The sequence below is a fragment of the Bos indicus x Bos taurus genome, chromosome 25 (genome assembly GCF_003369695.1).
Source record: "Bos indicus x Bos taurus breed Angus x Brahman F1 hybrid chromosome 25, Bos_hybrid_MaternalHap_v2.0, whole genome shotgun sequence".
NCBI lineage: Eukaryota > Metazoa > Chordata > Mammalia > Artiodactyla > Bovidae > Bos > Bos indicus x Bos taurus.
Window position 1 is genome coordinate 39,365,670 of NC_040100.1, and position 12,227 is coordinate 39,377,896.

The 12,227-nt window shown below is 46.2% G+C and overlaps 1 protein-coding gene across 1 annotated transcript in view; it reads left to right on the forward strand.

Annotated features, from left to right (window-relative positions):
• Positions 1 to 12,227, forward strand: part of CREBBP (CREB binding protein) — a 119,052-nt gene that overhangs the window by 14,153 nt on the left and 92,672 nt on the right. Inside the window, exon 2 of the mRNA XM_027527582.1 lies at positions 10,906 to 11,618. Within this exon, the coding sequence (XP_027383383.1) occupies positions 10,906 to 11,618 (713 nt within the window). The remainder of the gene's footprint in view (positions 1 to 10,905; positions 11,619 to 12,227) is intronic.

Below are 12,227 nucleotides of genomic sequence, written 5' to 3' on the forward strand. Positions count from 1 at the left end.
TTTATGGTTTTTTCCCCAGTTTCTGGAAAAAATTCTTTAAACCTGTGGTTTTTATTAACCACCTTACTGGTTGACATACAAATACCTGTAGCTTAACACAACCTACTTCTGCACCAAGTAGATAAAGTAAAAATCAGTCTCTGGCTTGGTAGGACTTCTGAGAATATTCATATTCACCCCAGACGTTTCTGTTAATTTAGTCAGTCTAGATGTTGCAGAACCTTAACGGTGACGCAGCTGTCCTTCAGAAGAGGAGTAGCTGAGCTTTCTGCCATTGCACATCTGGTGAGGGAAATTGATAGGTGTTTAAGATGGAAGATAAATTTCAGAATTGTTAAGTAGGATGGAGAGCAGAAATGATAATTAGACCCTTTTTAGGGGTAGAAAGATATACTAACGCATGCATAGAATATTTTCAGAAGGAAATCCCTGGAAATTGTTTTTCTTAGGCATGGGAGTCCTCCACTTTCACTGTGTATTCTTCCAAATGTGTTTTTTTTTTTTTTAACTTTAAAGCATAAATATATTGTTTTTAAAATGAAAAACTAGTTTAAAAGTAAGTCAAACCCACAGCAAAACATCTTTAGTATTTGTGGTTAGAAGAATCTGTGAAATGGGGAGAACTGGAATTCCCTCTTGTAACTGGTTAATCCCTCTTGTAAAACCTTTAGATCTGTAGCAGGAATGATTTGAACAGAATGTAAACTAACTTAGAGGTGTTGTCCAAGGATGGGAAAATATGATTGTGTTTTAGTGTGGTGTCCAGACATCACTTCCTTTGTCACAAGCGCTGACTGTAGCAGAGTCCTTTTGTTAGAGAATCTTCATTGATGTGCTTGAAGCTGCAGGACCTGACAGCCAGCTGATGTTTCTTCGAGTATACTGAAATAATGTCACCTTTCCCAACGTGAGCAGCGTGTATTTTACTACTGCGTTGGGTATAAAACATTATATGTAGATTATCACATTTCTTTAGAGAAAAGATAGTATTTTTGAAAAGTCCTTCTTTACAGTACGTTTTATTTTCCTGCCTTTCAAACTCATTTGAATGCTAAAAATATTTTAAAGTAATATTGAACCCATTTCTGATTTCATCCTCAAACTGTATAAACACTTCCAAGTGTAACCAGGAGCATCTGGAAGCCTTCCAGGTGTTATCACCTGGGCTGAAGCTAATCGCCTGGGTCTGGACACCGCAGGGGCTGCCTAAAAACATCAGTTTCTTTAATTAAACCGGTAGTTCACTCACATTGTTAAAAAACTGACACAAGTCTGTCAAGTGAGAGCCTCCCCCGGTCCCCTCGGTGCTTTCCTCAGGGGTGATTTCTTGGAGCAGAGAGCATGTTTGCAGCTCCCTTGCCCCCGTCCTGCCTTTGTCTTCTTACTGGAAGCTGCACCCCGTCCACATGGTTGCCTGCCTGTACACAGCAGCACGTGGAGAGCTTCCCCACTCTCCCTTTCTGCAGTTGCTTGGTTCCCACTGTGTGGGATTGGTTCAGTCTGTTCCCCACTGGTGGATGGTCAGCTTTCTAGTCTCATCAGTGCCATAATGAATAGCTCTCCTCAGCTACATGTATCTGTGTAGAACAGATTCCTCAAAGTGAAATTAATGATGGAAAGGAACATGCATTTGTAATTTTGATCAAATCATCAAATTGTCCTCCAAGAGTTTGTATGTTGGTGGAGCCCTAAAGCTTTAAAAGCAGCACGCTTAAACCCAGCATAGACATCACTGGGTGTTTTGTGTATGTTATTAATACAGTTGATAAATACTCAAGTTATTCTTCAGCTTATGATTCTGTATCATTTTGTACCTCTCAGTCGTTTGTGGTTTATCTGTAATTTTATGGCATACCCTTTTTTTCCCCTTTAAGACAATTTTTTAACACATTTTCATGTTCAGAGCAAAACTGAGGGGAAGGTTGTACAGCGATTACCCACATATGCTCCCGCCCCCTACCCACGATAATCTTCCCATTATCTGCATCCCCCACCAGAGTGTACACTTGGTATGATTGATGAACCTCGTTGATTGATGATAATTATCCCGAGTCCGTAGTTTACTTCAGGGTTCACTCTTGGCTCGGTACATTCTGTGTGTTTGGATGAAGGTGCAGTGGCATGTATCCATCATTAGAGTGTCATGCAGCGTTTTTCCCTGCCCTAAAAATCCCCTGGGCTTCCTTGGTGCTTTAGTGGTAAAGAATCTGCCCATAGTGCAGGAGGTGCAGGTTCGATCCCTGGGTCAGGAAGATCCCCAGGAAGAGGGAATGGTAGTGACATCCCATGCAAGAGGAGCTCCCATGAACAGGGGAGCCTGGCAGGCTCCAGCCCATGGGGTCACTTAGCGACTGAACAACAGATCCCCTGTGTTCCTTCTAATTTATCCCCCTCACCACAAAAGCAAACTCCTGGCAATCATTGATTATTGTTACTGCCTCCATAGTTTTGCCTTTTCCAGAATGTCATATAGTTGAAATCATGTAGTATGTCATCTTTCAGATTGTATTCTTTCATTTAGTAACATGCTTTTCAGGTTCCTCCATGTCTTTTCATGGCCTGATAACTCATTTTTTTTTAGAACTGAATAATATTCCATTGTCTGGATGTTGGTGTACTTTTTAGACTAAATGCATTCATTTCTCTCCTAGCCCACACACCCTTCCATATGTTGTACACTGACACCTCTAAGTTCAGAACAAGGCTGTTCTTCTTTCTCCTGACATGGGACTGCTGCCTACCAGCTGCAGCTCCCAGCATTTGGGCCAGGGGACCCATCTCTGGCTGGCTGCTTGCTTGTACATACGCCGTGGCCAGTAGTCTGAGGTGGCCTAGCCCCTGAGGTGAGGGGTTGCTCCCGCAGAGGCCGAATCCTCGCTCCGCCCCCACATCCTCCTCTGGGACTTTTAACTGGGTTGCCAGCACTGCCCTTCTCTGCCGGGATGCTGGAGAACAGTGAGCCCCTTTCTACAGGCCAAGCTGTCTGGTCCCCATTCCGGGGCTGCTGGTGGTTGATGGTTGGTCTGATGGTGGCTGTACCTTCTGACAGTACCTTCTTTCCCACCTTTGTCCCAGGAAGGCTTTTCTCCCCTCAGGGCTGAAGGAGGCAGCACACAGACCTCATTTAGGAAACTGTAAATTGTCCTAAACTGTCTGGGAAATGGCACTCCCCCTTCCCTGGGGCTTCTGAGGGAATCAGATGAGGTCAGAGGCTGGCTGCAAGTCCAGGACTCTCCTGATTTAGGGTCTAGTGTGACAGAGAGCTTCCACTCAGTATTATCTTATAATCCTTTCATACAAGTCTCTGGTGAACCGTCCCTGCCTGGAACGAAGGCCTGAGAGCAGGGACTTGCTCCCACTGAGGAAGGCCTGGGAGGAGGGGGATCACCTGGGGCTCTTGGGCAGATAGTGATCTTGAGGAAGGGCATTTTGTTGTTGTTGTTGTTCAATATAAAATCACTGTTCAGAATAAAGTAAAACCTTATTTTTACTAATTTATGTATTGCATTAAATATTGAAGCCTGAATCATAGATGATTTTAGAAAGAATTTGCTTTTAATTATTTCCTAATAGTTATTGTAACCAAAAAAAAAAAAAAAGGTTACATTAGATGTCTTTTAAGAATGTGACTAAATGCCTGAAGTTTATTTATAGTGGCATAAATGCCAATAAAATAGTGCTTTTTTTCTTTTCCTTTTCCTTTAGATTTTTAAAAAAATTTTATTTCTCCATTGTTGAAAAGTTGTTCCTTTATTTATTTGCATAATCTTTAAGAATTTTCAAAGCAATATGAGCATTAAATCTAGTAGAATTGTCAGATTATTAGGGCTTTTTACCATACAGAAGAGACGATTGCTGGCACGAACTCTGTACCAGGCATAGGGTGCCAGGTCCTTGGTGTGCATGTATCGTTCAGTCTTCATAGCAACTGTGGAAGATGGGGCAGTGACAGTAATAATAATGACTAATATTTACTGAGCACTCACTGCATGCCAGGCTAAGTGCTGTGTACACAGTGCATGACTTAATTCCTTCTTCAGTGATCCTAGAGGCAGGTACAATTTTCCTTTCCAGGTTAGAGCTAAGGAAGCACACATAGGGAGCAGGCAGGAGTAAGAGACAGAGATGGACCCGAATGAGGCTCTGGCTGGGTACCTTCCTCACTACCCAGCCTGTGCTGCCTCTGTTGTTGGTGTCTGATCAGCAGTTTATTAACAAATGCACTGACGAGGCCTTGAATGGGCTCCAGGTCATCTAAGACTGAAAACCCTGTGAAAATGTCTAACATTCTGTGGATTCCTCAGCTTTAGACGTGAGCTTTTTCAGGATGCATTGCCCTTTTTGGTTCAAGGTGGTTTTTCTTTCTTTCTTTTAATCCAGTTTTGACTCAGGAATTAAAATTCTTTTTGTAAAAATTTCCAAGGTTGATGAATAAAGGTGCTCAGCTTTTGAAAGATTTAAGAGATGCATTTAATAATGCCGAAGAGAATCTAGAGAATTCTGAAAAGATTTTAAAGAAAGCAGGCCTTTTTCATGGGGCCGAAGGGCTGCAGAGAGAAATAGGGGTAAGTGGGGAAGAGAGATCCTTGGGAGGGAGTTTGATGCTCAGAAGTAGAGCAGCACATGCACAAAGCAGCGTCTAAACTCTTGGGTAGTTTACTTCCAATACCACCATCTCTTCTCCATTATGCTTTTTAATGTTTGCATCACCGGTAGGATAGAGGGTCATTGATGCCAAGATGTAGCCAGAGGGGGAAATAGACTTGGCTGGTTTTCTGGAAGATAGGCAGCAGGAAGAAGGTGTGAAGAGGAGGATGAGCAAAATAATGTAACATTTCAAGAAAATTCATTGTTGAATTTTGTTCTCTTTGTTTCTGTTCTAGGAAAATAGTAATAAATGTTAAAATTACCTCTTGCCCTCTTGGGCTAGACAAAGTAACTTGTTAACATTGATACTGTGTATCACCTGTAGCTCAGGCCTGTTCTCTCTTTCAGCTTGCAGTTGGCTGTCCCGGCTCCTCTGCTAAGCATGGGGTGGGAGGCACTGGGCACTGACCTAATCCCTGTGTTGGTGGCCTTTACAGCCTCATGAACTGTAACAAGAAGTGATAGGAGATTTTAAGATCACCCATTATGTCTGTAGACTGTGGAAGAGTTCATACTTCTGGCCAGTGCACAGTGTAATAAACTGGTTTGTACATGTTTTGAGAGAAAAATCAGTTCTGCTGATGTGGAGGATCTGGGGTTCTGAATGTAATTCAAAGAAAATAAGATATTATGACAGAAAGAGGAGAATTCAGAAAACCTGAGGGAAGAAGTGTCTTTTAGATGGTTTGGTTAATTAGCTGATGCATTTGAAACAACTCCTTTCAAACAAAACTTTTCAGATGTTACTGGCTGGAAAGATTGAGTCAGTCACCTGCCAGGTATTTGATTTTGTAAAATGAAAAGCCTTTTCCAGCGTGTCTGATAGTAGTTCATTCCTTAAAGTGAAATGCTGCCTTCTGGTCGAGATGCATCGGAATGGGTCTTGCAGCATGGGGGGTGGTCAGTGTTTGGTGTGACCGTCCCCAGACTGAGGTCTCTGTGGTCCAGAGGGGAGAGGACCCTTGTGGCCCCGCGTGGTGAAGCCCTTCCGCTCCCGCGGCGTCGGGTCTGCTCAGCTTTCTCCTTCCTGAGCTGCTGCCACGGGCGCCGCAGCCTCACCGGGCGTGGTGGAGCCTGAGCGCCCGCAGCTGCTTTTCCCGGGTCAGCTTAGCTGAGAGGCACAGGGGAGCCTGGACCTGGTGGAGACGGGGAGGAAAGAGGTTCAGCCCCGCACCCCTCCTTCTCCCAGTGCCTTCCAGCCACAGATGAAGAGTCATTTGTGGAGGTTGACTCCCCAAAGTGTGTATGTTCTATCTTGAGTTCCTTGGTGCGGCTGGAAAGTCCCGAGGGGGCGAGAATTCCTGTTCCCAGCTGTGGCTGCGGACACAGCGTCTGCTGTTGGCTGTGTGACGGGGCTCATCTTCTGCTGAGGGTGACCCTGGAAAGCAGGTTCACCCCGAATCTCTTGCAGCCTCAGCTTTGCCCTCTCCTGGGCCCATCCCGTGCTGACGTGGTGGGGAGACAGGAACCTCCTGGGATTGGAAGTGGTGGCGCTCAATCTTGAATTTTCGGAACTTCCGATGATTCAGACTGGTGTTTGCCCAACCTGTATGTGGGGACACTGGGTGTGTGGAAAGCACAGCTGTGTTGTGTTGCAACAGCCTCCTGCTTCACTCTCCTGTGTCATGTTTTGTTCTGAACTAGAGAACAGGGAAGAGTAATGGTGAGGAAAGTGTGATGGTGTGAGTGTGGATCTGCCTTGCGCAAGCACTGCACACCCCCTTCTGTCTGTTACAGAGACTGTACATCATGTATGTGGCTGTTAGCGTATTCATACATGTTTGGACTGGGTAGGTGAGGACGCAGCAGAGTCAGTCAACCCTTCCTGCACCCAGACAGCTGTGAGATGATGTGCTTGTGCTGAAACAGGATGAGAAAGAGTGGACACAATGTGGCAGACCAGTAAAAACCAAAACCAGAAACGAGGCATAGACATAACACCTGCCACAGCTGTAGAAGGTGCGGGCTCCCTGGGACTAGAGCAAGACAGAACCAGAAAAGAATACGCATCAGTTTGATAGTGGCAGCACGTGGTGAACTTTTAAAGGTAAGAAAGTTTTTGTGCAGGATGGCGTTAAGATAACTGGTGTCAGTGGCAAAGCGCCCCTTTGCTGCTCTCAGCGCGTAGCCCTGGGATACCATTGTCCCTGTTTCACAGTTGAGGGAATTAAGATGCAGAGATTAAGCTGTTTGCCCAGGGACATGGGGCTGATTGACTCAGCCAGGATTTGCACTCCTGTGCTCTGCCTGCGAGTGTTCTTTCTGCGTTCCCATTTCTGACTCCCACTTGCTACGCTGGACTAGGGACCCTGTTGTTGACTTTGCTGTGGTTATCTGTTCTTCTGAATTTACCTGCTGTTGTCCTGGCCTGCCCGCCCTCTCCTAGAAAAGTGCTTTGGGACTCCTGGAAGGGTCAGTCGGGAACATCCGCAGGCTATTCCAAACTTTGAATGTACAGTATCTGTAGCTCACTTCCTTCTTCTGGTCTCTAGGGCTTGACACTGCATCCCCTCCTAGCAGGTAAGAAGGAAACCTGATGTCTGCAATAAGTGGCTTCCATTGTCTTTGTTTAAATGAGTTTCATTTTCTTGTTCATAGATTAAAAAGCATTGAATTAAACATATGCACACACTCAATTTTTCTAAAATAGTGGTCAGTAGAAGGTGATGGCACCCCACTCCAGTACTCTTGCCTGGAAAGTCCCATGGATGGAGGAGCCTGGTGGGCTGCAGTCCATGGGGTCGCTAGGAGTCGGACGCAACTGAGCGACTTCACTTTGACTTTTCACTTTCATGCATTGGAGAAGGAAACGGCAACCCACTCCAGTGTTCTTGCCTGGAGAATCCCAGGGACGGGGGAGCCTGGCGGGCTGCTGTCTCTGGGGTCGCACAGAGTCGGACGCGACTGAAGCAACTTAGCAGCAGCAGCAGATGTGTGTACATGTGGAAGGCAACAAATACAAATGTTAGTTATATTAGAGAGTTGTTCTCATTTATTTTGACTATATCTCACGTCGTCTTTGTGTCTGGAGACCTTAGTGAATCTCCAGGTTAAGGACGACACAATAGCATGAAAGCCGTGGCATGGAACCCCCGAAGCCCCAAAACGTGGAAGCACAGGAGTGTGGAGGTCGCCTGCGGGAAGCCCTGGCCAGTGGTTCTCTTTGCTGTCTTCTGTATCCAAGAGTCCTGTTGTCGCTTTGTAATTAAGTGTTCTTGAGCCTGAGGAAGCAACCCCACCTTGGGGCACTCTACAGAACAACTGACCTACCCTCTTCAAAAATCTCAGAGTTATGAAAGACAAAGTCTGGAGGTCATTTCTAGAATAAAGGAGAAGACAGAGACATGACAACCTAAATGTGTTGGGATCTTGAAATGGGTTTTTTTTTAAATTGTTTTGCAGTGTGTTTTTTTCTTCTTTATCTGAAATAGATTTTGCAACAGGAAAAAGAAATGTGATAAAGGACATTTTGGGAACAACTGGCCAGATCTGAGTAAGGGCAATCAGTATTAAGTACCATATCAGTGTTCAGTTTCCTGAATTTGTCAGCTGCCCTGCGCTTGTGTAAGGGTGTTCTTAGGTGTCACACAGTAAAGCACTCAGGAGGAAAGGCAAGGCTCATGCCGTCCGCAGCTGCTCTCAGAGGCTCTGCAAGCAGAGTGTGTGTGCAAGGAGTGTCTAGTCCCTCACAGGCAGGATGAACTAAGTATGTGTTCGAGGTGGCTTATGAGGCATGTATGTTTAGTGAACTCAGGAGGTTGAAAGGGACTGGTTGGTTTTGCAGGAGGAGTCTCCGTAGTTACTGTTGAATGTGACAGAGGGCTGGACGTGAGGTTTTCTAGCCTGAGAGAAAGTGCATACAGAGGAGAAAGCTTGCTGATGCAGGTGCTGGCTTGTGGTATTGTGGCTGGGAGGTTGGGTGCCCCAGCAGGTGCTGAGGAGAGTGAAGGAGTTTGAACTTCATCCGTAGACATGATGAAGATACCAAGATGCCTTCAGCTGCAAGTTACCTTAGACTGCAGCTGGAATGGCTTCAGTGATACGAGTGTATTTTCTCTTGTTACAGGAAGTCTGAAGATGGTGGGGGGTGGGGCATGGTTCCAGGATCGCTGTGTTAGCCTAGAGATGGCTTCATGGACCTGGGTGCTTGTGTTTGCCCTGCAGCCATCCTTAACGCGTGAGCCCTGTCTCATTTCCTGGCTGAAGAGCGTTGCTGCAGTTCCAGGGTGAAATCTAGTGAAGAATGGGAGGTCATTTTCTGAGCATCCCTTAGCATTGGGAAGGAAAACCATCTCCAGAATGCCTTGGCCCACTTGCCTTCCGTTTCCATAGCTGGGACTGTGTCACTTGCCATGGGGAAGGTGGTCTGGTGGTTTTTGCTCCTTGGACTGGAAGGCGCTTCCCTTCCTGAAAGGAACATCCCAGGCAGCCAGCTGAGGAGCTGGTTGGGGAAGACAGTCGCAAGAGTCTGTACCTTGGAGAAAAAGGTTTTCAATTTTCTAAAAGTGGTTGGTGGCAGGGGCAATGGCTTGTTAAATTTTATAAGCCGCATGCACACATCACCCCCCATTTTACCCGTGCACCTATTTTTGGCAGGTTACTTTCCAGCTACTGCCCACATGCACGCACTTTAGTGCTAATCTTGCTCTCTGTGCCATTCTGCATACAGTTTCTATTTGCATGTTTTTATATAACACAAACATTTTCCTATATTTGTACAGTCTTCATATGTTAATGGATGTATAATGTTCTCCTGTTTCTATTGTGCAGCAGCTTATTAAACCTCTATTATTGGATGACAGTAATAATAATAGCTGAGGGCTTCCCTGGTGGCTCAGCAGTAAAGAATTCGCCTGTAGTGCAGGAGCCACAGGAGCCGTGGGTTCGATTCCTGCGTCAGGAAGACCCCCTGGAGGAGGGCATGGCAACCCATTCCAGTATTCTTGCCTGGAGAATCCCATGGACAGGGGAGCCTGGGGGGCTACAGTCCATGGGGTCACAGAGTCAGACATGACTGAAGCGACTTAGGAAGCACACAAAAGTAGCCAATACTTTCTGAACACTTAGCACCCGCAGGCACTGTTTAAGTTATTTACATGTATTAATTCATTTAGTCCTCACAGCAACCCTCTGAGGTGTAGTAGCCATTATCACTCCCAGATTCTAGAGAAGAACTGAGGCACAGAAAGCCTACGTGACTTAACCAAGGTCACACAGCTGGTAAGTGGGAAGCAGGAGGCAGAGCCGGCATCCAGAGATACTGGTAGTCTTGGTCTTGAGCTGTGATAACCAGTAGGTTAAACTGCTTCTGAGTATAGTCTGCGTTTATTTTGATGTTACAGGTAATTCCACGGTGACTGTATTTCTGCACATCTTGTCCTTTGCACTTGCACGCATGGCCAGGTTGTTGTTATTTGAACACTGCGTGGTCAGTGAAGGACTAGGGATGACATATATAGGCCACACAAGAGAAGTGTTACTTTGAGAGGGACTGGAAAAGAAGGAGTTGCTATAATTTTCATGTTTGATTACCAAAGGATGGTCTCTTTGGTTTACTGTTTTATCTTCCTTTGTGATCCTTACGTGTTTGTATATCCGTTGCACATTTATTCTCGGGAGGTGTGCTTTCCATCTTTATGTAAGATTGACTTTAACCCTTTCTGTATAATTCAAGTACTTTTTAAGCTATTTTCTTTTACTTTTAATTCTTTTTAATTTCTGTATATATCTTTATTTCCTGTAGCTTTAGCACTTTGAGGAATCTCATTTTCTGTTAAGGCTAGTTTTTTTTTTTTTTTTAATAGTTTACTTCTTTTATATATATATTCACTTAAGGCTAGGCTTTAATTTTCTCAAATTACTGTTGGTCTAACCTGATGCCCAGTTAATGTTTTACACACATACATTCTTGAAGCATTTTAACATCATAATTAAGCGAACTCGTTAAATTTCCATTGTATTCCTTTAATTTGTATTTGCCTTACCCCACACTCTTTATTGTTTTGGAATATAGGATAGAATCTATCATTCTAGATAGCCTTCCTCTCATCTCTGTTTAACTTTCCCTTCTTCAGAATTTGAAAAATATTTTTCTGTTTTATTTTCTCAAATGAACTTTCAGATCATTTTGACATTACTCGTAAGACACGCGAGTGTTCCGTGTTAAGCGCCCCTTTAGGTTACGCTTGTAGTAACGTGACAGTTGGAGAGAGATTATGGTTGCTTAGTTTCTCATTTCTGTTTCTGTTTCATTTCTAGATTTTGGATCATTGTTTGACTTGGAAAATGATCTTCCTGATGAGTTGATCCCCAATGGAGGAGAATTAAGCCTTTTAAACAGTGGGAACCTCGTTCCAGATGCTGCTTCCAAACATAAACAACTGTCCGAGCTCCTGCGAGGCGGCAGCAGCTCCAGCATCAACCCGGGAATAGGCAATGTGAGTGCCAGCAGCCCCGCGCAGCAAGGCCTCGGCAGCCAGGCCCAGGGGCAGCCCAGCAGTGCCAACATGGCCAGTCTGGGTGCCATGGGCAAGAGCCCTCTGAACCAGGGAGATTCTTCCGCCCCCAGCCTGCCTAAGCAGGCAGCCAGCACCTCCGGGCCCACTCCTCCTGCTTCCCAAGCACTGAATCCGCAAGCACAAAAGCAAGTGGGGCTGGTGACCAGCAGCCCTGCCACGTCGCAGACGGGACCTGGGATCTGCATGAACGCAAACTTCAACCAAACCCACCCAGGCCTCCTCAATAGTAACTCTGGCCACGGTTTAATGAACCAGGCCCAGCAAGGACAGGCGCAGGTTATGAATGGATCTCTTGGGGCTGCTGGCCGAGGAAGGGGAGCTGGGATGCCATACCCTACTCCGGCCATGCAGGGGGCCACAAGCAGTGTGCTGGCTGAGACGTTGACCCAAGTTTCACCGCAAATGGCCAGTCACGCAGGGCTGAACACCGCACAGGCCGGAGGCATGAGCAAGGTAAGCGAGCGTCAGTGCTTTGCAGCTGTCCCGCTAACCAGGGGCACGTTCCTGTCCTCCTCTAGGTGTTCCTCCTGCCCCTCCTTCTCGAAAGGGTTGGATTTGGCATTCCATGTCCTTCTTCCCAGCATACAGATCCCTGCCGTGTCTTTAAGGTAGGAATTATTGAAGAAGCCAGTGGTAGGCTAGCCTGCACGTCAGATGGTTGAGAACACGGAGGGGAGTGTGGGCCGAGGGCCAGTTTTCAGCCTCTAAGACAAACGTGTGGAGATAGGACCACGTGGTTGAGAGGCAACTTCGAGGGGAGTCAGCCTTCTGTGGCGTTAGTGGGCCCGGCAGAGGCGCTCTGCCGTCGCCTCCCGCCGCCAGCCAGGGCAGTCCTCTTCATGCCCTTCCTGTGTTACAGCCAGCTGGCCTGGTGTGTTTTGCCACAGCCTCCGTTTTACCAGCGAGGAAGCTGGGTTCCTAGCTGGTTATCTCCTGCTGGGCTTAACAGGGAAGAGGTGGCATGGCAGAGCTTCGGGTCTCAGAGGAAACTCAGAGCAAGGGTTCTCCAGATGGGCTCCCAGGCCAGCGGCGTTAGCACTACCTGGAGCCTGTAAGGCACTC